Raw genomic sequence first — 26,578 nt, forward strand, 5'->3', positions numbered from 1 at the left:
TGACACAAATGCTGACCTCTTACAAAGATTCATATGTAAAGCATAACAGAAAATTTGTGACACAGGAAATAAGTTAAGGTGTACACAAAAGACTTTTAATAGATACCTCTGCTCTGAAACTTGAGTATCGAATTGCAGACTTTTCTAACACTGGAAAAAGCAGTTACCGCTCTAGTACACCTTGATGTGGTTACCAGCAACCATGTACTGAATCCAATTTACTGCAAAGCTTTGAAGAAAAAAAAAGCTAAATACAAAACAACTTGTTGAGAACAATTTGTCGCAAGAACGTACAGTATCAGACAAGGTATTACCCCGGCATCAGTGACTTACCCAACCTGATGAATGTGTGTTCCCTTACTGGTAGGGCTGGCTGGCGCAGACTGTGTGAGGTTTGTGGAATCTAGGATGCGCTGCGGTCGGGCATTAACTGTAGCCTGAAGGGAAACATTCATCAAAATAGTCACTTTTTAATACTTTGATGAATTCATATACCAAGCACTAATATATCACATGGAAATAATCATTTACATAGAACGTACAGCACAGAAACAGGCCATTCGGCCCAACAAATCCATGATGGTGTTTATGCTTCACACGAGCCTCCTCCCACCTTCTTTATCTAACCCCATCAAGCATATCCTTCTATTCCTTTCTCCCTTATGTGTTTATCTAGCTTCAGTTACATTTAGCCATTCCACTTTACTGGATTAGAAAGACCAAGGACCCCCAAATCTTGAACATCAATGTCAAGTTCCAAAGTTGCGTTGTTCCAAAAGTAAAAAGTGAGTTTTCAACAAAATGTAATATTTGTTTTATCAGTGAAATGTGGTGTTTTTGTTTTAAAAATTTGTTGGTAAGCATGCCTAAATCACTAATAGCCTCTGCACTGAATTGTTTCCTGGAAGTGTTTCAATTCTGTGCAGCAAATTTTCCTGCTCAAATGGTTTTGACATTATGTAGCTCTAGAAGCTCAGCATCACTCACGGTATTTTACAAGAATTTTAAACATTGTATTGAAAACTGAAAATCCAATTATTTTTATAAACTCCATCATTTCTGCATTATTTTCAAAAAAAAAGTCAATTCATTTTGGTATAATATTCAACAAAATTATTGCCCTTGATAACAGGAAAGAAAAAGAAAATGCACTGAACAGTTGTTATTTTGAAAAGTGCCTCAGAAAGTCAAAGCTCAAAATGTTAAATAAACAGGTTGTAATCTGTTATAATCAGCAAGACAACAAAGTTCTAAATAGCCAAACTGTGTAGTGGCCTGATCAGACCCCACCCTGCACACTGGGCCCAGTTCTGGTCACCGAGACACAAGGTCTTGAGGTGGTGCTGACAAAACCCATGCAATCAATCCCCAACATCAGAGGATGAAGTCACTAGGAGAAAACTGGCTTTTCAAACTTGAAGAGGTGACTGAAAGGGGAGATATATGTGTAGACAGTTGTAAAAGGTTTGTCCAGAATAATCTTTTAAATTATACTAACGATTGAACAAGAGGGTTCAAACTAGCAACTGGCAAATGTAGGATTGATATCAAGAAGTTCATCCTCACACAGAAGTGTAATTAATACATGGAATGGACTTCATGAGGTACAAACCATTCCACCATTTAGCAGCTGCGTGGTGTGAGGGGGAGAATGTAGGTTCTTTCTCAACTGATGAGCCAAGATGGACCTTCCTGATTCATATCTACCTTGAGATCTTGTGAAATTCAAAGTAAAGAATGAGAAGGAGGAAACACATCTAGTCTGTATACAGGACCCATTTAGACGATTCTCATCTCCTTCAAACCTCAACACTAAGGTGAATCCTTTTAACTCACCGAATTAAGAATCTGCTTCAACAAAGGCCATATTCACTGTGTTAAGTGGCAATGTAACTAACAAATTAAAGTAGTTACTCTATAAGTTACATTTTGCCAGTGGTTTTCTTAGCTGAGAACCCAGGTCCACTTTTTCTTTGTTCTGAACAGGAGAACATTCTTCAAAATCCAACTTCAATGACATTGATCTTGGATTATCTTCTGGAAACCTGCATATTTTACCAAAACTATCTGCAAACAAAATGTATAACAACTCTTTGGGAGACTCAATGGCTTTAATTATAACCATTACCACTGTCTCTCCAATTTAGCCAATAATCAATTACTTTATCCAGACATGATCTTTTGTTTTAGCTAGAAATCTCCAGTGAGGAAATTATTAAATGCTTTCTGAAAATTCAGTACTTTACTTGATCATATCCACATCGGCAAGCAAAAATAATTTCCTGTATGGCGATATCAATAAACATCCAGACAGGTGCCCAATTCAATAGGCAGTAGTGAGTGCAAACTTGGCCCCAAGGAAGGTATTGAGTGGATTCTACCCATGGATATTTAATATTGTATTTAATATTTTTAAAAGTTAAAAATTACTGAGTGGTCAATTGTAGCAGGCCTCTATCATCTGCCTCTTCCCACCCTTATTTTAATTAGAATCAGCCTTTCAAATGACAGATTTTTCAGATGTTTAAAACAATTACATTGTTGGGACATTTATATCCATTTCACAACGAGTTTGTTAAATCCAAATGTGGAATTAGAATAGACGATAATTAATTTTGGAACGCAACCACTTCTCCACAAATCCAGTTTAAAACATTAAATTCAAATCTAGATCCACTCCAGTAAATGGGTAACTGGCAAAGTAACTATGACTATGGAGACCAATTTTCGCATTACCATAACTCTCAATATATTTGAGTGTTAGAGATCCCTGGGATGATATTATTAAAATGTACATATACAAGCAGTACGTGTGCAATAATGATGACCATGAAACTGAATTTAAACATGCAATGAAATGAACAAACATGAACAGTCTTGCATCTTTATAAACATTCCAATTTTCTTCAGTTCAAGAGCAGATTGGGAGCAGGGTTATAATTTTCAATTTACTTTAATGACCTATCAGTAACCACTCACATGATGTAAGCACCACTTTCACTTCGCTTAGCTTAGAAAAGCTGTAGCTTAGAAAAAGAAATGTACCTATAAGAACAAAGATTTTTCAAGTGCAGTATGTGTGTTGTAGTTATGCTCAATAAAGATGTAGTTTTCACAATATGACCCACTATTTGCACTGCCATATTTCTTGCTTGTAATGGATTAAAATGTTCTGCAGTGCTTTTCTGGTTGTCAAACAGGTTTTATTATTTTTTTCCCTCACTAGATGCCCGAGGTAAAATGTGTAGGCAGCTGGTCAGCATTGTCTGCCAAGTTTCGTTCCTCACATCAGTATTTTTCAGCGTCCAGACACCTAATGAAACTGCAGGTTTGTATACACTCAAAAGCATTTCACAAATCACTAATTAGTTTGCAGTTTTTCCTCATTAGTTCTTAATTAATAATATTTTTCAATCTTCAAATAAAATTACTGAAATTTTAAAAATGCTTTCCTCCTGCTTTCAGTTTGAACTGTGATTTAAAACATGTTTTAGTTAATGTTGGTATCTGTCAAAATGAGACAGGACAAGCAGGGAATGGAGCACTTCAGGTATCTAACCATTCTCATGCCATTTATTGCATCAGGCAGATACAGAGCAAAACGTCTGCTCTGCCCAACAATATGCTTCAGCTCCAGTCTGAGGAAAGCTCTTCACATTGGCTGTGAAGCACGTCTAAGTCATGAAAGGTGCTATATAAATGCAAGTTCTTTCTTTCATCTGTGCTGGCTTTGAACTCAAATCTGAGAGGTGACCAAACATTATGCTAATTAATCTATGCTAATCCAGGCCTCTTCTGCCTTGCCTATTGTTGAAAGTGTTAATATTTTCTGAAGTGATGTATTATGAAAGAGTTAAAAGACTGGAAACATTTATCCAATACACTAGTTTTACAATATCTTTACAGCATTTAACGTTATAAATCAGTATCAGAAACAATGCTGATTGGACAGTTGCATATGAGGTTTTCCCTTGGTTGGCTGAAATATCTATTCCCTCAGTTAGCTGTTTTTTTTTCTGAGAAAGCAAGGTGCACAGCTGAATTCCACTGCACAAGAAACCACCAAGATAGAAAAAAAGCAAAAGGAAAAATTAGGTAGATCAGGAGGTAGTGATTAAAACCGAAGCTTGGCATCACCTAAAGACCTAAAGATTATAGGGGGAAGAATCACAACGGGGACACAGGAAGGAGGAACAGTGTCTAGGACCATGTTCTGGAGCTTAGAAGCAGCAAGAGAGGAATCTCTGACATTATTGCAATGACACAGCGAGAGCAAGATAGCATGAGAGATGGCAGTTGAGCGAGCGGGAGAATGAGGAAGAGCAAGAGTGAGAATAACAGCACAAGGAAAATAAGCAAGAAAGATTGTGATGGAGAGGGAGAAGCTGGAAGCTAGAGGTGAGAGGTGATCAGATTAAAAGCTTTTTCTTGTATCCTATTATGCGTGCAGATGGGGTCTAGAAAAGCCTTCTCAGACATTGAAAGTGGTCAAGTCCTGGACGAAATTAGGTTTCGCAAATAATTAAAAATTGTTGAGGGGAAAATAAATGTTTGCATTAATAATTAAATTACTTCTTGAGTCTACTTCACCATATACAAATAGAAGATCAAATTAAGTTTGCACCTCCTAAATAGTGATGAAATAAATTCACACTTCAGAGTAGAACAAACGAGGGTTCCAAATGTACTATACGGGGTACAAGCGGACAGAAATTCCCAATGGTTCTTTTACTTTATACATTGGTCATAGGGGAGAAACGCCAAAACCAGCACCCTGCGTCACTCTCCTGAATTTATACTGTCTTTTGCCTCCCCTCTCCTGTAGAGCCATTTGGAAGACATAGATGTGGCCTTTTGTGCATGTGTACAACACTGTGCTGAAGATAGGAATTGTGCCTTTAGTTTTAGTTAGGGTTAAAATGGAATCTGGTCTCTTTGCTAGATACAAAATGGAAGACAGGAGGGTAAGCTGTGAGGAAGGGCATGTACCTGTTGATCAGAAATAAAGGTGATTTTGTCTAGATGTAAATCGAACTGTCGGGGTATAACTTTAATTAACATTCTATGAAATCCTCATGGCATTCTTCCTTCAATCATAATTGATTAACACCAGCCTTCAAAGGGAAAAGGCAAAAGATGCAAACATTTCAGTGGTCAGCAGTTCTGACCAACACATCCAGGCCCCATGGCCGGTTACGGCTCAAAATATTCTATAGGTAACAGCTCATCCTGAAACACTGCACACTATGTGCCCAGGAAAGAGCCTCAAGTTCATTTGTCCAAAGGAACTCTTACATTTGAAGAAATAGTGAAATGGCATATTTCTGAAAAAGGTAGATTAACCCTTTTTGAACTGATCTAAGATCTCTCCCCAGTAAACATTCCTTTTGTACATCATTTTATTCGTAAATAAATATTGAACAGTATTTTAGATTGCATAAATGGGGTCTAAGAATTGATATTTTTCTGTTGTCTAGATGACTGGAGCTGTGGTGGACATCCTAAATATGCTCCAGGAAGCAAGGCAGTGCAATCAGGGTTAAATGTTGGGCTTGAGCTACGTTAACCTAAAAATGGCAGAGAATAAAGATGCAGGTTTCAGCTTACGGGAAACCTCGGCGTGCTTAAGGAAAATTTCAATCTATTTACAACAGGAAAAAACCTACAGAGAAAAAGCCCCAACAACTGTGTGTCAAGTTGGTGAATTCGTCTCCAACAGGCCTTTTGGAAACTGCAGGCAAATGACAATATAAATAATATGAAGATTGCCGTTCTTTGAATTGTTCCTGTGATTTAAAACAAACTGATTTAGTAGGGCTGGGAACTGATACCCATCTGTTCTGTCAGCATGTTTGTGTCATGATGCTATTTTACATCTAAAATCAACACTTTTGTGTTGTGGAGTACAAATTTGATAAATTAGAAATCTGACTTTAATGTTTCTTTAACTTCAGAAGTTATATCCAACTCATTTTATTTTAGTGGTTTCAGTTTCCGTATAAACATTGTTGATTTGATTTAGCTATACTTAGTTCATTGTTCATTGAAATAAATTGGCTGCCCTGAAGCTCTCCCTCAATTTTCACTTAAAGGGCTTGACTGGTTTCGCTAGCTCCATTGCAAATCAACCACCAGATGTTGCTTTTATATTTCAGAATCTGACAGGGAAATTGGAAAATAGCTCTAGCAGTAAGGGCTACAAAGCAGACATAGCAGAGCTGGATCAGCGCCTCAGATTGCTCGGAGGGAAGCTTTGTGCATGAAGAAACTGTAATTTATGCTCAAGTACAGTTGGGCCTATACTCACTGGAGTTTAGAAGAATGAGCGGTGATCTCGTTGAAACAAATAAGATTCTGAGGGGGCTTGACAGGTTAGATTCTGAGAGCTTGTTTCCCTTGGCTGGAGGGTCTAGAACTAGGGGGCATGGTCTCAGGATAAGGGGTCGGCCATTTAGGATAGAGATGAGGAGGAATTTCTTCATTCGGAGGGGTGTGAATCTTTGGAATTCTCTACCCCAGAGGGCTGTGGATGCTGAGTTGTTGAGTATATTCAAGGCTGAGATAGATAGATTTCTGGACTCTAGGAGGAATCAAGGGATATGGGGATTGGGCAGGAAAGTGGAGTTGAGGTCGAAGATCAGACATGATGGCACCTTTAAGGTGATTGACAAAAGAACCCAAGGTGGCATGAGGAAAAACTTTTTTACACAGCGAGCGGTTAGGATCTGGAATGCACTGCCCGAGGGGGTGGTGGAGGCAGAATCAATCATGGCCTTCAAAAGGGAACTGGATAAGTACTTGAAAGGAAAAAATTTGCAGGGCTACGGGGATAGGGAGTAGCTGGATTGCTCTTGCATAGAACCGGCGTAGACTCGATGGGCCGAATGGCCTCCTTCCGTGCTGTAACCTTTCTATGATCTTACTGAATGGCGGAGCAGGCTCGAGGGGCCGTATGGCCTACTCCTGCTCCTATTTCTTATGTTCTTAAACATTTCACCTATTTCAAGACTGAAAGGCAGCTGGAGATGGTGTAATTAAAAAAAAAACTTCAGAAAACCATTAGGCGATATCAATGCTTCTTAAAAGGAAAAACTTAGGCCCAACTATGCTTGGTAAAACCTTAAAGATAGTGTCTCCAATGTACTCCATGGTCAGTAATGTCACCTGAGGGTGACAGTCTACAAGAAAACATTGCTGATTAAGAAGAGAAATGTGAATTAAGCAACCTGACATTTATCAAGTACAGCTCTACAATATTTGTTCAGAAATATATATTGGCAGATCTCCAGTGGCATTGAGCAGAGAGATGGACGATACACTAAAACAAAATCAGAAAATTCTGGAAATGCCCAGGTCAGTCTGTATCTGTAGACAGAACAGACAAGCTAACTTTTCAGGTGTGAAATCAATGGGGAGTAAAGTTTGATGGGGTGTAAAACAAGCACCCAAATCAATCCCACAAGTTACTAGCTGGGCAGGTTAAGTTTACATTACCCCATAGTGTGAGAAAGAGGTGTGACATCTAAAAGTGACGGTTAGGCGTGAGCGAAGTAAGAGTGGCACGAACTAGTGAAAGGAAATGCACAGAAGGCACGTACTCAAAAAAAGGGAGCAAGTGACTTACGGCACAGGGGTGTCATGCACTGAAGTACCAATGTGTTGTGTCACATCAGTGGTGTAATGAAGGCTCTATGCTGCACAACAATGAGTCCCTGATCTCAGCTGAAATATTTTAAGAAAGCCTTCAAATAGAAAGCATAAAATCAGAAGGAGAACCACTTCCTCCCATTCCACGATTTCCACCTCTCGAATACGGCCATTAGCAGCCAGTACTTTGCTTAAGTCGCCATTCTTCACTTGTAAAAGTGTCAAACTATGAAGGCCATAAACAGCCAAATCTAATCCCATCCTCTTCCAACATTCACATGCAGGAACTTTCCGGCAATGGGTCTCTGGATTGCAATCAAAAGTGAGACCACAGGCCAATTTTCTCCTGGCTGGTTCAGGAAGCGGAGGTCAACGGCAACTCCGCATCTACCACCTTTGGCTGGCCTCAAGGTAACAGCACAGACTAGTGATTGTAACTCCGACCTTCTAGGTCTGTACCACTGCATTTATTCACTAAACTATCAGGCAGGTCCAGAATGTCATTGTTGAAGCAGGAGAAAGGGGGTTAACTTGTCTTCCCCTTCCTGTATGTAGATGATGCATTGCTTGGGGAAAAATAGGATTTAATATCCTTACAAAAAGCTTAAAGAAGAACATATCGTGTCACATTACCAGCCACTCAGTTGAACGTGATATATAAATGCTATAGATTGTTCAAAAATGAAAACAATCGGCAGCAACAATTTTCAATATTCCAGCTCAAATGAATAACCTGCGCAAGCAAAAGATGCTCAAATGCAAAGGTTTTCCCCTCTACAAAGCCTTCCATTTTAATGATTCATTGGTTGTAGAATTTCAACTTTACCCCTACAAGCAAAGAAAGACAGATGAGTAAAACTGCTTGCAGCTTCCCACAGCTCTGAATTTTGAGATCGCTCTGATCTTCTCCTCGGTACCTCAGGAGACAGTCTCTCTATTTTCAAAGCAGCTGAGATTTCTAGAGCTTGAGATATGCGAGTGCACACCAGATACACATACATATATTCAACTTGGGTATCTTGTACTGTACGGGCTACAACATTTCATTGATCTTCCTCTCATTCAAATGTCACTCAATATAATTGCCAATATATTAGCAGATGACTTTAGGCTGAAGGCCAAAATTTATTCTGAGCCACTGATCCTTGTGCGAGACATCTCAGTTAAGCCTGGTCACATTTTAGGATTTCTGAATATGCTTATTGGGGGGGGGGGGGGGGGGAAGAAAGAAATAAGGGAGGAGGGTGAGGGGGTTGGTGTAATAAATGATAAAAATGCTACTATTGAGTTAAACCTAGCTTTCAAAGGGCTAAATTCATAGGACAACCAGAAGATTCAGATTAGGACTCAGACATGACAGCTGAACCAGCATGCTGGGGACAATGAAAGATAGTTTAATATTCAAGTGATCGTTTACACGTATTGCAAATGTGACAACTATATTCATTTGAATTCAGCAAGGGTCACTGTCAAGTTAGGCTGGTGGATTCAGCTCTTAAGTGGGGTTAGTCAGTTGGACTGAAAGCTAACACTGGAGTCAGCAGACGGCAAGGAGAGGGGGTTCTGCAATAGGCTTAAGGCCATAAGTTCAGGGATTCAGTTTCTAACAGCCAGTAGCTGTACAGAGGGCAAGATAATTCTGAAAATATGAACAAGATAGTCCATCAATGTTGAACTGCTAAGTGAGTTCATTATTTTGTGTATGGGAAGCTAAGTGGAATAGGAAGCTTTGATAATGATTAGCACTTTATACGTTCACATGCAGTGAAATAGAGCAGTTTGGTGATTTGGGTCTCGCCTCACCAAGTATTTGGTCTATCTGCCTTAGGAGAGGTCGAAGAAGCATTCATTTGAAAGACACAAATATCTAGTACAGATCACAGGGGGATGATATTGTTACATCCCTGGGTTATGCAATCGTGCCAGCAGCTATAGGGCAGTGAGAGTCAACTCCCATAAGAGTAAGACTCTCCGACTGTTCACAGGAGCGACTGACACCACTGAACACGAGAAGGTATCTACGGTAGATCTGCACTACTAACACACCCATTGGTGCAATCCTGCCATTTTCCTCATTACAAGAAAATCTCCTCTTTCTCCCCCCAGGCAAACAGAACTTTTTATTAAAAAAATTGTTCAAAGCCCTTCAAAACTCATTTTATTAGATCAGCTAAAGGGAGGAAAAGTCACATAATGACAGTTACTAGAAAACTCCAGTGAACAGCTCAAGTGGGAGGATATTCAGTTTTAAGAACAGTGATGTATTTTAGTGCCTCTTTCTCTAGCAAATCAGAAACAGCTAGTCCCACGACTGTTCAATCAGTCATTAAAAAAAATGCATCTTGCAAAAAGAATTTTATAAGCATTTAAAAAATTTGTAGTATAGACACACACACACACTTTTGTACATACATACAAATGTATGCTTCATTATGTATATCTTTTGGACTGGGAGGTACAACACAGATACCAAGTCTCAGAACTTCAGACAAGTGCAATTGTAGAATAGAAAGAAAAACCTTGTATTTACATGGCACCTTATGTCTGAAAGTATTTCACAGTCAATAAATTACTCTTGAAGTGCAGTCACTTGTGTAGGCAAATTAAGCAGGCAAGTTGTACACAGCAAGGTCCCACAAACAGCCAATTAGATGAATGACCAGTTAATTTTTTTGGTGGAGTTGGTTGAAGGGTGAAAATTAGACAGGACACCAGGAGAACTCCCTGTTCTTCAAATAATGTCATGGGATCTTTTTACATCCACCTGAACCAAAAGAACAGGCAAATAGGACCTTTGTATAATATCTCATCTGAAAGACAATGCAGCACTTCCTCAGTGCTTCAGTAAAATGTCAGTCTTGATTATGTACTTAAGCCCTGAAATGGGGCTTGAACCCATAATTTACTGGTTCAGGGGTGAGAGTGCTACCAACTTAGCCAAGCTGATAGTTAAAGGAAACTGAATGGGCCACTTTTATGGTCATTGTATTTGAATATTCAATATTTAAGGAATGTCACTACTGTCCACCATACCTTGTAAGCTGTGTTGTTGAGCACCTTCATAGCAAGGTCTGAGACTTCTGGGAAAGGATCTGCTGCCAGGTGAAGCAGAACACGCCAAATCTGGGTGTAGACACTGTTGAATGACACACCTTTAAAAAGAAAAGGCAATTCTTTGGCTCATCAGTGGAAACAAATTCACTATTCATTCACTCATCGATGTATCAGGCAAAAAATTAAACTAGATATATTTAGTACCTCTGACTTTTCTCCCTCCTATTGTCAATTATTTTTGGAATGGTTTGGTATCTAACACTTGACTTTACAACCCTTAAACAACTAAGAAGTTTATTCTCAAATGTATTGCTCATCAGCATTTCTACAACTGATTTTAAAATGCTGCATACATGAAATGTTGCCAATTTCTCCAGAATCGAAGATGAACTTCACAAGTAAATACATCAGGGAAGTAGTTAATGAATCAGTGCTACAAAAACCTTCAATACTTTTATTCCACACTTTTAGGGAACTCATTAGTTGAATGCTTGGAGCCAATTCTCTCCTACCTCAGTAACAACATAGATTTTGACCCAATACATCACTCACAGCATTAAAAGCATATAATTATTTTGACGCTGTAGGATATACATAAATAATTCAGAAGGTAAACAATTGATAATGAAGCTATAATAATGCTTGTGTAGTAAAGAAGAATTTAGCAGCTAAAAGTGGAATAGAATAGAAAACATTAAAATTACACACTAATAAAAACCATTTAGGAACTGGTACTAAAATTCAATTGGAAATTAGGCTCTCACCTCTAGGACTAAAATTACCGAAAATCATACTTACCTGAGAGACTGCACTATTTATAGGAAAAGTGATTTGGTGTAGAATATTGCTCAGAGGTTTTCACTGCCTCCAAGACTTCTTAAGCAAAATTGTGGCACCTGGGCAGCAAATCACACTAAATATGTTACGTGCAATTCTTTGTGGTATGAAGCCCATGGAATTAAAGGGGCAGCAGTAGCATGGATATGAAATTGGCCAACAAACAGAAAGCAGAGAGGGGTGTTGAATGTTTTTCAGACTGGAAGGAAGTATGCAGTGGTGTCCCCCAGGGGTCGGTATTAGGACCACTGCTCTTTTTGATATATATTAAATGACCTGGGCTTTGGTATACAGGGTATAATTTCAAAGTTTGCAGTAGTAAACAGTGAGGAGGATAGTAGTCGATTTCAGAAGAACATAGAATAGATAGACTGGTGAAATGGGCAGACACATGGCAGATGAAATTTAATGCAGAGCTGTGTGAAATGATGCGTTTTGGGAGGAAGAATGAGGAGAGGCGATATAAACTAAAAAGGTACAATTTTAATGGGGGTACAGGAACAGAGAGACCCGGGGGTTCACATACACAAATCTTTGAAGGTGGCACAACTAGTTCATTGAGTTGTTAAATAAGCATATGGGATCCTTGAATTTATAAATAGAGGCATGAGTACAAAAGCAAAGACGTTATGCTAAACCTTTAAAAAAAAATCACTGGTTATGCCTCAGCTAGAATATTGTGTCCAATTCTGTATACTTTAGGAAGGATGTCAAGGACTTGGAGGGAGGGCAGAGGAGATTTACCAGAATGATACCAGGGTAAGGAACTTCAGTTATGTGGAGGGACTAGAGAAGCTGGGATTGTTCTCCTTAGAGCAGAGAAGGTTAAAGGGAGATTCAACAGAGGTGTTCAAATTATATGGGGTTTTGATAGAGTAAATAAGGAGAAACTGGTTGCATTAGCAGGTGGGTCAGTAACCAGAAGAGAAGATTTAAGATAATTGACAAAAGAACCAGAGGGGAGATGAGGAGATTTTTTTTTAATGCAGCAAGTTATTATCTGCAATGCACTGCCTGAAAAGACAGTGTGTTGCAAAACCCAGGAGATGACCATATCTTATGAAATCAATCCAAACAACACAGTGGATACGTGATCCTGTTGAATGGCATCATTGACAGAATTTACTATGCAAAAGGTTTAGGGAAAGGGGAAATCCAGGGATTTTCCAATTAATCAAAAGAAAATATTTTAGTGGGTACAGTCAAATTTATGAGCCTGTGAATGTGAGAATGTCGGACTACTGGGAAGACAGCCAAGTCATTGTCTGTTGCAACTATATGATAAAACATAAATGATTACATTTTCTTCAGAAAAGGTATGATTTTGAGGAATAACCAAAATGTGTAGATAATTGTGTACATTGGATAAAGACAAATTATGAGTTCTGGTTAGTTACTATTTATAATCATAGGCATCAAATAAAAAAAAGTGTCCACAACTTTAGCACATCTTTAAAACTGATTAAAGGGTGATACTTTATGGGCTTGGCACTGTAATTCATCTTTAATAAGTATCTGCAATCCCATCTACCATTATCTGTTGGAGAGTGCTCCGCCATCAACAAAAGCTTCTGAAGATAATATGTAGGCTGCTGAAATCAAAGTGACATTTTTTAATAGAAAAATATTGAGTGAAGGGGGTGTTTGATCAGAGGGTTGAGTACAAGGCAATCATTCTTCTGCATGAAATGACAAACTTCTGAGAAGTGATTAAAAGTTAGTGTGATCAAGTTGCAACTACTTGATAGCTACTGAGAAGGTTTAGCTGGAATAAATCAAGATACTAGCAGAATCAGTTGGTATACCAACTGTGAAAGACTGACTCGTGTAATTTGGAAAGATTTCTGTAGGCCTATGTATGTCGAGAAGGGTTGTAAGTCAGCCTGGTAGAGGAAATGTGTCCAGAATGCAGAGGAGCTTTCCAAGGCCAAGCATATTCCAGGCTACTCTTACAAACCTTGTAGGACACACAGCATTATAAGCAAAATCTCATCCTCATCATGAATGCACCAAACTGCTCACCCTCGCAGTGAATTCTCCAACTATTGCACAATCACCATCAGTTCCCAGAGAGGATTTTGCAAATGTAATTCTGCAATGGCTACTGCCTCTGCTCAGTCAAGTCGAGACGATAGAAACGTGGTCCTACTGTTGATCGTTTAACTACAGATGCCATTCTGTCTATATCTTCCAACAGAGCTGCACAACAAGTTCTCTTGGATATTATGTACCATGCTTGTATGGAGCTCAAGTCAGCATTTGACCCAGTAGATTATGAAGTATTGTGGAAAATTATAGAAGGCACTAGCATGCCTCGGCCTCCACTAAACTGCAATAGAGAATTTCACATGAATTTGGTAATTGAAATTAGGGTCAATGGTTGCAATTCACCTTTAAACTGCACGTACAATATTAGACAAGCATCTTGGCACCCTCTCTCTTCTGACACCCAACGGACTGACTTCTGGAGTATAATGAACTTCTTGTTAATTGTCACCATAGGCACATTGGGCACGATTTTAAAAGCAAAGTGTAGGTGCATTGGGGGCAAACAAAATCGGGAATTTCTGGAGCGGGATGGAATCCCAGCTCCAACCCGCCGAAAAATGCGCACGACCCACAGCCATCTGGATGCACGCGCCGTTCCCAAACCCGGAAGTCCCGCCGCCAATTAAATGCAGCGGGACGATATTTAAACCAACAATTCAAGTACTTAAAGTATTTGAAATGTGCATAAATGTAATTAACCATAATGGCAAGCGATGGCAATGCTGCCTCAACCATGTTTCCCGTGTTGTGTGAAGCATGCCATGGGAAAGCAGGCGGGTTGCAGGCAGCAGCCATTTGGACATTTAAATCCCTGTTTGACAGATGGGGACAAAAGGTGAGTTATTGCAGCAAGGCACTCAGTGATCTCAGACAAACTTTTGGCTCACTGTTCATGATGAAGCACATGGGAAAGGGCGCTATCACAAAAGGCAGTCAAGAATGGGCAAGACGTGGCAGCAGTGGTGAGAATGCTAACATTTAATGTGAACTTAACAAAAAACAAATATAAATGAAAAACATGAGTCTGTCAAACGCCAATCCTGCCATGCCTGGATTGGTCAAGTTGAAGGTGAGTTTCACCTGGTGGTGTGTGACTTTCTGACTGTGGTCACTGTAGACACATTGAAGAGCTCAATGGGCAAAACCTGTGTAAGTGGCTTTAATTTGGATCCTGCAACTTCTAAGACGTCTAACCTGCAGAACACTCTAGTCTTTGGCATATTGCAAGATGGCTGGTAAACCAATAGCAGTTACACAACTGTTACCACAGAAATCAATTAGAACAGATTAATGCAGTTCACAGCAGATTTTCTGAAATACCAACCCATATCCAACCAGCTGTCAATCAATCATGTATACGTTGTCATAAATATATCAACTTCTTGCAGTCGGGAGGAAAAGGAATTAGATGCATCATTGTAGTGAGTAGGGAGAAAGCAGCTTACTGCCCTGCATATGAATATTTAGCAAAAACATCACATTTATATGAAGACTGGCTTGTTATGTGTGAAAGATTGTCAAAATGATGAATTATGCAGTTTTAGAAGATTTCCCATAGAATACCAACTGAATATTTAGAACACTTACATAATGTAAAAATGAAGTCTTTGTGTTCAATAATGTAATGTGTTTACATAATGTAGACACAAAGGACATTGAATATTTTTTTAAAATGTTATGCCCTTGTAAACTTCACATTCTTATGTCAGAGAATGTAGGTTTTCACAGAACCTTACATCTCCAACGGATGATGAATTTGCACCTATGATGTCCCACACCTGATTTTCATTTTTAAGGCCGCCACACATAGTTCAACTCAAGCTGATGCAAAGAAAGCTATTCTTCACAAATGAAAACAAAGGTACCTTATAGAATATAACTAATAGAGGATCACTGCTGAATTCCAGGGGTGGTTTGCCACTGGTTTGTGGTCTCTGTACAATTCTCACACACCTCTGTTGTCTTTTCTCCACCCCCCCCCCCTCACCCACCCACCCCAAACATAGGAGAAGAAGTATTAAGGGTTTTGGCATCTTTAAAAGCAGATAAATCACCAGGCCTGGATGAAATGTATCCCAAGCTGCTAAGAGAAGCAAGGCAGGAAATACCGGAGGCTCTGACCATCATTTTCCAATCCTCCCTGACTACAGGCGTAGTGCCGGAGGTTTGGAGGGCTGCTTACGTTGTACCATTGTTTAAAAAGGAAGAAAGAGATAGACTGAGTAATTATAGGCCAGTCAGTCTAACCTCGGTGGTGGGCAAATTATTGGAATTGATCCAACTGAAAGGTACAGGTTAATCAAGGACAGACAGCATGGATTTGTTATGGGAAGGTCGTGTCTGACTAACTTGATTGAATTTTTTGAGCAGGTAACAAGGAGGGTCGATGAGGGCAACATGTTTGATGTAGTCGACATGGATTTTAGCAAGGCTTTTGACAAGGTCCCACATGGCAGACTGGTCAAAAAAGTAAAAGCCCATGGGATTCGAGGGAAAGTGGCTATATGGATCCAAAACTGGCTTAGTGGCAGGAAGCAGAGGGTAATGGTTGACGGGTGTTTTTGTGACTGGAAGGCTGTTTCCAGTGGGGTCCCGTAAGGCTCATAACTAGGTCCATTGCTTTTTGTGGTATATGTTAATGATTTGGACTTGAATGTGGGGAATTTGATCAAGAAGTTTGCAGATGATACAAAATTTGGCCTTAAGGAGGAAAACTGTAGACTGCAGGAAGATGTCAATGGACTGGTCAGGTGGGCAGAAAAGTGGCAAATGGAATTTAATCCAGAGAAGTGAGAGGTAATGCACTTGGGGAGGGCAAACAAGGCAAGGGAGTACACAATAACTGGGAGGATACTGAGAGGTGTAGAAGTGTATTTATTACATAAATTGGGGTTGTATTCTCTAGAGTTTAGAAGATTAAGGGGTGATCAGATCAAATTTTATAAGATATTAAGGGGAACAGGTAGGGCGGATAGAGAAACTATTTCTGCTGGTTGGGGATTCTAGGAGTAGGGGGCACAGTCTAAAAATTAGAGCCAGACCTTTCAGGAGTGAGATTAGAAAACACTTCTACACACAAAGGGTGGTAGAAGTTTGGAACTCTCTTCCGCAAACAGCAATTGATACTAGCTCAATTGCTAATTTTAAATCTGAGATCGATAGCTTTTTGCCAACCAAAAGTATGAAGGGATATGGGCCAAAGGCAAGTATATGGAGTTAGATCACAGATCAGCCATGATCTTATCAAATGGCAGAGCAGGCTCGAGGGGCTGAATGGCCTACTCCTGTTCCTATGTCCCTAGAGGAACAAAGGGACATTAGAGTGCATGTCCCTGAAGGTAGCAGGACAGGTAGATAAGGTGGTTAAAAAGGCATACAGGAAACTTTCCTATATTAGCTGAGGCATAGAATATAAGAGCAGGGAGGTTATGCTAGAACTGTATAAAACGTTGGTTAGGCCTTAGCTTGAGTACGACATACAGTTCTGGTCACCACATTACAGGAAAGATGTGAATGCACCAGAGAGGGTACAGGGGAGATTTAAGAGTATAGTGCCAAGGTTGGAGAATTTTAGCTATGAGAAAAGATTGGATCGGCTGGGGTTGTTTTCTTTGGAACAAAGGAGGCTGAGGGGAGATTTAATTGAGGTGTATAAAGTTATGACGGGACTAGATAGAGTGGATAGGGAGGACCTATTTGCCTTAGCAGAGGGGTCAGTGACCAGGGGACATAGATTTAAAGTAATAGGTAGAAGGATTAGATGGGAGCTGAGGAGAAATGTTTTCAGCCAGAGTGGCGGGGGTCTGGAACTCACTACCTGAAAAGGATGGCAAAGGCAGAAACTCTCAACTTACATAAAAAGTACTTGGGTGTGCACTTGAAGTGTGGTAACTACAGGGCTTTATACAAAGTGCTGGAAAGTGGGATTAAGCTGGATAGCTCTTTATCAGCCGGCATGGACACAATGGGCCGAATGGCCTCCTTCTGTTCTGTAACTTTCTATGATCCCCCACCCCCCCAAAAAAACAACACATAACTCTACTGCAGCCTGATCATCTGTACATTCCAATTGTTGAAAGTGTCGACATAAACTGGCGTCACAGCCACCTTCTGGTACCTCATCCAAGTGGCTATTTTTCATGTGCAAGCCCTGACAAAGAGTGTTGGTAAGCTATTTGATAGTCAGGGGCCTCACAACTGAGTTTGATGCTGTCTTTGCCTGATACGTAAACATGCGTTCCTTCCAATAGGAGTCATTAGTGATCAAAAGCAGAAAACCTACCACTCATTTTTGTCCCTTCACTATCCCTGGCTGAGATCAGAGTCAAAGATTATGTTAAATCATGAATTTAGCATGAAAATGAAATGGAGACAGAGGTAAAACCCCTTGCTGATGCGAACTGCATTCTTTCCCTTTAGGAGCTTGAATTGCAATTGCGATACAAAGTTACGAGCTCTGTGCAATCATTACATAACAATTCCTAATATTTAAGCCTGACGCTTGCACCTTTACTTTCTGCACCATTTAAAAGGACTCGTGTAAATCATTTCAATTAAAATCAAGTACATGAGCCTGGTTATAAACATGCATTCAATCATCATGGCTTTAGATACTCTGCTGAACATACGCTACATTCATACTGCATTTGGTATTTATAAACATAATAAACCTTCAATTCCAAAGATTTTTTAAAATTCCATTTCTTAATAAAATTAGAAATAGATGTCAAAAGCAAAACAAATAGAAATTAAACTGTCAAAATGGCAGAACTGTACAGCAAAATGCATACCAAACTAGGTTGGTGTTTCTTCTTGGTCCATTAGAAGACAAAGTATGTTTTAGTACTGAACTGTACAGTAAGAGTTGGCAGAAGCAACCTGCTTAGAACTTTTGTCTTGAAATAAAAGTTTATGGTCATGGATGCCTCCTTTCTAGGAGATAACTCTGTTGCAGTTTGGGAACTAATGCCCAGAAAGATTGAATGGAACAATCTCAAGGTCATTGCCCTAACCTACAAATCCTGCATTCTGTGGACAAGGTGAAATTTTCAAGCTACTTTATCAAGCAACATGATGCTCTGGTAAAGAGATTATTCCCAGCGATGTTCAAATCCAATCATTTGCGAAGGATAGTTTGTACAATGGTACAAAGCCAGATCAACTAAGAGGATTTTGTTTTCCAATTTTCTCTTCTTCCCAAAGGCATCGACTTCTGTTGAGGTACAATTTGTGAAGGTGAGCAGTCGTCTAGTACTCGCCAAAATCACCATACATCCTTTTTGAACCCAGAAAGTCAGTGCTTGCAGGCTTTCCCACGGTGGACACCATCACAAGAAAGAAAGCCTGATACTGCCCTCACCAATGTCTACAAAGACAAACTTCTGCGCAGGGGTCAGGGGTAGTGATCAGGAATGGGACCCTTGCCAATTTTCTCTCTTCTCAGGCCAGAGCTGCTGAGGCAAACTGCATCATCCAAACTGTTATCCCAGCTGAGATTAGTTAACTCAGAACAGACCAAGTGCGTACGGCTTTGTACCACACCTTGCTCTGCATGTACCCAGTTAGCCATTTGAGAAACGCAGAGGTGGTCTACCAATAGTGCACTCACATAGAAATAAGCATCAAATATTTTGTAACAGAGATTCTCATCCATATGTGAAAGTACATGTCTACGGTCAATAGCTGGTAACTAGCTTTTCCCAATATTATGGCTGAATGAACACCAACTTCCTGACTTCTTGTGAATGAAACTCTTCAAACTGCTTAGGTTCATGATGCGTCAGCAAACTTCCATCTTCTTGAGGACACTGAAGTAACAAAACCGGTTTCCTTAGTGAAGCTTTTGCATGGTTTGAGATAGAAACAGCATCTTCACCTCTCAAGCTCAGATGTTCCTGAAAGGAGTATGCGGACTTCTGAAAAAATAAATGAAGCACCTTTTCATACAACCACCTCCATATTGGGGAAGGAGGGAAGAGGAGAAAGAACGAGTAAATTCAGACTAAGATTGAAGGTTCATGGATTGAGAGCAATACTGAAACTGAGTTTTGTTGCACCAGAGTCATTATATACACAAACGGAAATTTCTTTGGTCTCCATGAGTGAGGCCTAACACGCTGTTAATTCTTCTCTTCGAATGCAGAGGATAGGGTAGACGTAGAGAAGATGTTTCCACTTGTGGGGGAGACCAAAACTAGGGGCCATAAATAAAAGATAGTGACTAATAAATCCAATAGGTAATTCAGGAGAAACTTCTTTACCCAGAGAGTGGTTAGAATGTGGAATGTTGATGTGAATGGCATAGATGCATTTAAGGGGAAAACACATGAGGGAGAAAGGAATAGAAAGGTATGTTGATAGGGTTAGAAGAAATAGGGTGGGATAAGGCTCATGTGGAGCATAAACACCAGCACGGACCAGTTGGGCCGAATGGCCTGTTTCTGTGCTGTACATTTTATGTATGTAATTCTATGTAATCTAACTGGGTATCGAAGTACACAGTTGCTTTTACCAAGACTAGTCTTGAAGTACAGAGGCCACCAGTGTCGTAGGAATAGACATCTGTTGGTATGAGGCTACTTCAAGTGAAGTTGACTGCAGACATGTGCCCAAAGATATATTAAGGGCCAGGTGAGTTGCCCTGGTACAGCAACATGGGATGCGAGACTCCCAATAACTTAGTTACCGAATTGAAGTCTTTCTTCAGAAGGATTTTCAGAGAAAACACCTCATCTGATATCTAAGATTTGTTAATGTAATTTGGTGCTGCTTGAGACCAATGGTAGAAGAAGCAATGAAAGCTCTGCAACGTGCATGGCAAACCAGCTGTAGTCAAAGATTTATTCAATACCTCATAGCTCGTCAAGGTTCCAGAGATCATGTTGACCAGCCCATTGTACTGGTAAATGTCTTTTGCCAAAGAATTATCCTGACAAATTGCCTGGGCACTTGATTTTTAACCTGGCAATAGTCAGTTCTGACAATATTTCAATGGAAGGTGGCAATGCAGATTCCTGGCAAGAGATGAAGGAGATTGCAGAAGTCAAAGGGAAATCCTTCTTAGTATTTCATTTGTTAGCAGTGAGCTGTCTTCAAAAGCTTGGAAGCTATACAATGTGGAGAGACAGCAAAATCAATGTTGCTGGATATCTGTCTCTGGAAAGGCCAAGTGGCAAGATAGCAAGTGGGTAGATATGCAACTTCTGAATCTGGCTACTGCCATTCACTGATGTTGAAAGGACCCCCAAGAACTTGGCATGGAAAATAAACTACTTTGAAATCAAAGTATTGATATCGAAGTATTGATGCGAGGTGCTGCGTAACAGAACTAGTGTGAAAAAACTACTAAAACATATCAGAGCATCTTCAAAACTAATTTACAAAGACAAAAAGTTACCTAGCAACTGATATAGTTAATTGTAAAAAAAGAACCAAATTAAAAGCAACAAGAAAAACATTTAGACTAATGTGAAACAACCATAGAACTGCTCCTAACAAGAGAAAAGATCCCGTTACACTATATGAAGAGCATGGAGGTTTCCACGTATCCTGGTCAACGTTAGCCTGTTTCCAATCTGGTATCGCTCCATTGTCCAATGACTCCCAAATAAGAACGAACTTACATTTATATAGCGCCTATCATGACTTCAGGATCTTTCGAAGTGCTTCATGGCCAGTTAAGTACTTTTAAGTTAAGCACAGAAACTTACTTTTGAAGTGTAGCCACGTTGGGAATCAAGACAGCCAATTTGTATACAACAAGGTCCCACAAACAGCAATGAGATAAATGATCAGATAATCTTTTTTAGTGATGTAAATTGATGGATAAATGTTGGAGGACAGCAGGGGAACTCCCCAGCTCATCTTTGAATAGTGCCATGGGATCTTTTACATCCACCCGGTGGGTAGATGGAGCCTTGGATTAACGTCTCATCTGAAAGACAGCACCTCTGACAGTGCAGCACTTCCTCAATACTGCACTGAAGTGTCAGCCTGGATTATGTGCTCAAGTCTCTGGAGTGGGATTTGAACCCACAACTTTCTGACTCAGAGCAAGTGTTACCACTGAGTCAAGATTGATACAATGATTGGAAGCGCCTCACAAATTCCCTCCCCAGTCTCTCTCAGCACTCAGATAAAATATCATCTATCCCAGGGGATTTATTTGTTTTGAGCCCTTATGGCCTGTCTAGGACTTTCAAAGTCTTTGCTCTTAATTGGGTTTTCTTTGCTTGCTGAGGGCATGCAACTCTGCCTTCCATTGTGAATACTTGTAGGATATTGACTATTTTGTGTTCAATCTCAGGTTTGTTTGTAGTTTTCATGGTTTTCACCTCTTCTGACTTGTCTTACTATTTTGGTACAGAAGGGATTTTTTACTGCTGTGTTTCGCTATGCCTTTTTTTAGGCTCCTCTCTTTCCCTCTGGTCACCCTTTTCAGGCACGGTACACTGAGTTTATTGGTAGTTTCATGTGGTTCTAAAACCTGGGACAAATAAGACCCTGATGCACTTTGGCCATTTTCCTTATCCTGATCCCTCCCAGTGGGTTGATGAGGACTTGGGCAGCCTGCCCATTGAGAAATAACCTTCACTTTCCTGAAACTGGTTGCCTTTGTGCACATTTCAAGAGAAGTTCATCTGATTAACATTTAGAAAAAAACCCTAAACAATTGGAATAAATAGACCATCAAAAAGATAAAATACTCTGTCACCCAGAATAATCTTGGATTGTCTCAGCAATAACTTGATATCACCATCAGTTTTTTTTAAAAAAAGAAACTGCACAAATTCATAAATATTCACATACGTCTGTTATTCCTCATGGGCGTTTTAAAAATATTTTCATTAAACAGCGAGAAGTGATGACATCAGAGAACAGGCTTGGAAAAGTTGCCAAATTCGTCAGTATGGAATTAAAATCAAACAGATAGTAACTAAGAATAGGTCAGCTATCTATTTTAATAAAGCCTCCTCATACTCTGGGGCTTCATACTCTTCCATGCTAGTTCTCCTGATTGCCATCATATTCTGCTTGAATCAAAAGAGCGATGTCTGTAAATAGCAATTCCTTGTAAGTTTGATTTTTAAAAACTGATATTAATGATGTGATTCAGTGTACAGTCATACTAATAGTGAATATATTAAAAAATCCACAAAGAAAAAGCAAGGCAAAATTAAACAATCTTTTACAGATATTGCAGATTCCACTTCTGCGACGGGGGAAGGGAGAGAGAAAATTTAAAATCCACTTGCTCAAAATGACATTATCCAGTAGTTTGCAGCCTTCAATTAAAATTAATTCCTTGACTTGTGCACTTCCTGATCTGGTGGTTACAACAACAACAACTTGCATTTATATAGAGCCTTTAACATAGTAAAAGGCGCTTCACAGGAGCGATTATCAAACAAAATTTGACACCAAGCCACATAAGGAGATTTAGGACAGGTGACCAAAAGCTTGGTCAAAGAGGTAGCTTTTAAGGAGCATTTTAAAGGAGGGGAGAGAGGTAGAGAGGCTGAGAGGTTTTGAGAGGGAATTCCAGAGGTTAAGGCCTAGGCAGCTGAAGGCATGGCCGCCAATGGTGGAGCGAAGAAAATCAGGGTTGCACAAGAGGCCAGAACTGGAGAAGCGCAGAGATCACGGAGGGTTGTAGGGCTGGAGGAGGTTACAGAGATAGGGAGGGGCGAGGCCATGGAGGGAATTGAAAACAAGGATGAGAATTTTAAAATTGAGGCATTGTCGGCCCGTGAGCCAACGTAGGTCAGCGAGCACAGGAGAACAGGACTTGTTAGGATACGGGCAGCAGAGTTTTGGATGAGCTCAAGTTTATGGAGGGTGCAAGATGGGAGGCCGGCCAGGAGTGCATTGGAAGAGTCAAAAACTAGAGCTAACAAAGGCATGGATGAGGGTTTCAACGGCAGATGGAGAAATTAGTGAGATCCCAGCCTTTTGGTAAGCCCGTTTGCATACAAGAAAGCATTTTAGTAAAACTTAAACAACTTCTCAGGTGAACAAGCATGGGCGTTAGTGTTAATTTATAATATCAGATTTCCTGCAGCATTGCACATCGCAATTTGGACATCATACTGTCTTATCCTATGCAATGTACAAAATATCAGGGCCACTAACTCGTGCTGATCACGTTACATTTTTAATCACTCAGTATTGTAGGAATGTTAGGTAACATTTTCAGGTTCAATTCTACGATTATGTGCGTATTTCCATGGACTGTGTAAATTGGTGCATTGATTATTGTGTGTTCATTTAACTATGTATCTAATTTATCTAATCTTTTTTAAAACCCAGGATACAGAAGATAGTCGAGGATGGCAGGAAGTTTGATTACACGTACTGCGGGTATTGGGGAGTGGGGGTGCGCAGTGTAGCTTGGTAGTGTTAGGAAGGTAGTCACTGGGAAAGGAGTGTTAGGGTGCGGCAGGAGTGGAGGGGTGGAGGGGTGTTGGGATCTGCGCGCACGGACATGGAGGATCATTCACTGAGAGAGTAACTGAGGGAGGGATCTGAGGTGTGGCAGTGGTGAGATAGAGGTTCTAGGTTGTGTCAGTGCTGTGTGCAGGAGAGGAGTGGGACAAGAGACGCAAGGTGGGAAAATGGTTTTGGGAGTTTTGGAGCCCTGGGATGGTGAGGAGAGCATCTGGGTGCATTGCAGGGGCGAGAGGGTGGGACAAGAAAGATGAATGGGGTGCTTGGGGATGGGGGGAGCAAAAGGTGGCAGGAAGGAATGGGGAAGACGACACTGGCACTCGAGGCTGGGAAAACAGGGATAAAGGATGGGCAGAAGCAAGATGGCGAAGAACCCGCCACCTCTATCTCTTAAAAACTAACCAGCCTCTTCAGCAGTGATTATTTAAATGCAAAACATAATTTGTACTGTAGTTTTAGCACTCTTTGCTGTTAAATAAACAGGCTCCTGGGAAGTGGCGTTAAGTTGGTTCAGTGCTTTGAAAAGCACTCAACGCGCTTAACCAACTTAAGCCTGATTCCCAGTCACAGCTGGAATCGCAACTTTTGTTAATGCGGGGTCTGGGGATTAAGGAGGGGAGGCAGCTAAAAGATCTCGTGGAGGCTTGGAGCTGTGTCAGTGGGGGTAGGGAGGATAAGGTGGCACACGAGATGGAAAGGAAGTAAATGCTAAACAGAGGTGGGATATCAAATTTGAATACACCTTAAGCAAGTGCCACAACAATACAGCATCACCTACCATGAGAAGCAAGCTGAGATTTGAAAGCACTCAATAATAACATCGATAAGTATAGTTTGAGAGAGACAGGCAGCGGTGAGGAAATAGCATGACAGGAAGTAATTAAGGGTCACCAATCAGAAAGGACATGTATATGCAAACTTTATTATAGACTACTGCTCATAGCTTCCTGGGTAGCAGGATCCAAATTTGTAATAAGTGTAGTAAACTGATCAATATTACATGTCCCTAGCTGATTAGATGAGAACATTTAAATTGTGCTTGAAAATGCATTTGAACCTGTCACTAACACGAGTTAAAGGCAGCTGCCAACAACTTGCAACAATATGATATTCCCTAACAACAAATTGAGTTTTTCTACAAAAATTCTGCTTTAACTAAAATTGCTCTAATGAGGTATTACCCTTTTTTGCAAAAGTAAATTCCTCCGAACCCCCTTTATCCACCAATTTTCTCCTATATGCTCCCTCTCGTTGCCTTCCTTGTTGGACTATAGTTTCACGAGCGTTCCAATACTGTGGCCAAGTACCTATTCTTCAAGTGTCAGCCTAGATAGCAGCTGTTCAACTGTGGAGGCTGTAGCCGTATAGGCGCTAAGCTCTGGAATTCCCTCCCCAAACCTCTTCATCTCCTTTAAGGTGCTGCTTAAAACCTACCTCTTTGCAAAGCTTTTGGTCACCTGTCTTAATGTCTCCTTGGTCTGGCTTGGTGTCAATTTTTGTCTGATTGCGCTCCTGTGAAGCCCCTTGGGGACGTTTTACTACGTTCAAGGCACTATATAAATGCAAGTTGTGGTTGTTACAGCCAAGTTTAAACCTGTCCTCACTGAAGTCCACACAAATGCTGGCCAATTTCCCCTACTCACCCAGGGACACAGTTGTCAATTGTAGTAAGCATACAGTCACCCTGGCTGTGATCAGCTAACCCAGCACAGACTGTTCAGTCACAATTTAAATACAGTACCCTCTAAAGCACAGTGGCCTATAAAACACCATTTTGAGTATGTGAAGTATTTGACAGGCGCAATAGTACATATTGATCACCATATGTTGAAGGAAGGCAAAGCATCATCTTACTTTTTACAAGTATGCTATTAAAACATTCTGATAGATGTCATTGCTATTGGTAGTTAATAGATGAATAATGAGGCAGGCTACAGGATGAAAGGGTGCAAGATCAGTGGGGTCCAACCCAGCAAGAAAAAATGCAAGCAAACAATAAGTGTGCTTACTACAGCAATAGCTTACTCTTAGAAGAATTAAATGACATGGAAAACAGTAGGGAGTGAATTCATACATGGATAAAACTTTCCTCAATCAGACTCGCTCAAGTGGTGCACCAAATTCATTACCACCCAGGGTCTGCATAGGGAAGAACTTCAGTGAAGAGTGAGAGTATTACTTAAGTTTGACAAACTGCCCTGTGAATTTAATCCTGGGAAGGAATCTCACTAAAAAAAAAGATAGAATGTATTTGTCCTCTTACAGAATACATAATACTGAAAAGAAATTCCTGTGAGAAATCTAAATCCTAAAGTCTTACCTATTAACGAGTTCAAGGAGCTGTAGGAACTGACTCTCCTCATTTTATCTATGGTTTCAAAAGAAAGGATGTACTCATCGTTGTCAGGGCTTCCCAGAGTACTGCTGGCACTACTGCTGGTGCTCAGATATCCAGGGGAGAAGGGGTTTGAACCACCAGCTGAAAGAGAGCAAGAAAATCAAGATGATAAAAACCTTTTGTAACATGGTATTTAAAAACATTATT

The 26,578-nt window shown here is 40.2% G+C and overlaps 1 protein-coding gene across 1 annotated transcript in view; it reads right to left on the bottom strand.

The window, feature by feature from the left end:
• The window catches only part of rptor (regulatory associated protein of MTOR, complex 1), a 355,394-nt gene that overhangs the window by 94,773 nt on the left and 234,043 nt on the right, over positions 1-26,578 (bottom strand). The window contains exons 20-22 of the mRNA XM_068003988.1: positions 26,354-26,512; positions 10,681-10,799; positions 334-437 (exon numbers count right to left, since the gene is read on the bottom strand). Coding sequence (XP_067860089.1) covers positions 334-437; positions 10,681-10,799; positions 26,354-26,512 — 382 coding nt within the window. The remainder of the gene's footprint in view (positions 1-333; positions 438-10,680; positions 10,800-26,353; positions 26,513-26,578) is intronic.

This window comes from Heptranchias perlo, chromosome 23 (genome assembly GCF_035084215.1).
Source record: "Heptranchias perlo isolate sHepPer1 chromosome 23, sHepPer1.hap1, whole genome shotgun sequence".
Lineage (NCBI taxonomy): Eukaryota > Metazoa > Chordata > Chondrichthyes > Hexanchiformes > Hexanchidae > Heptranchias > Heptranchias perlo.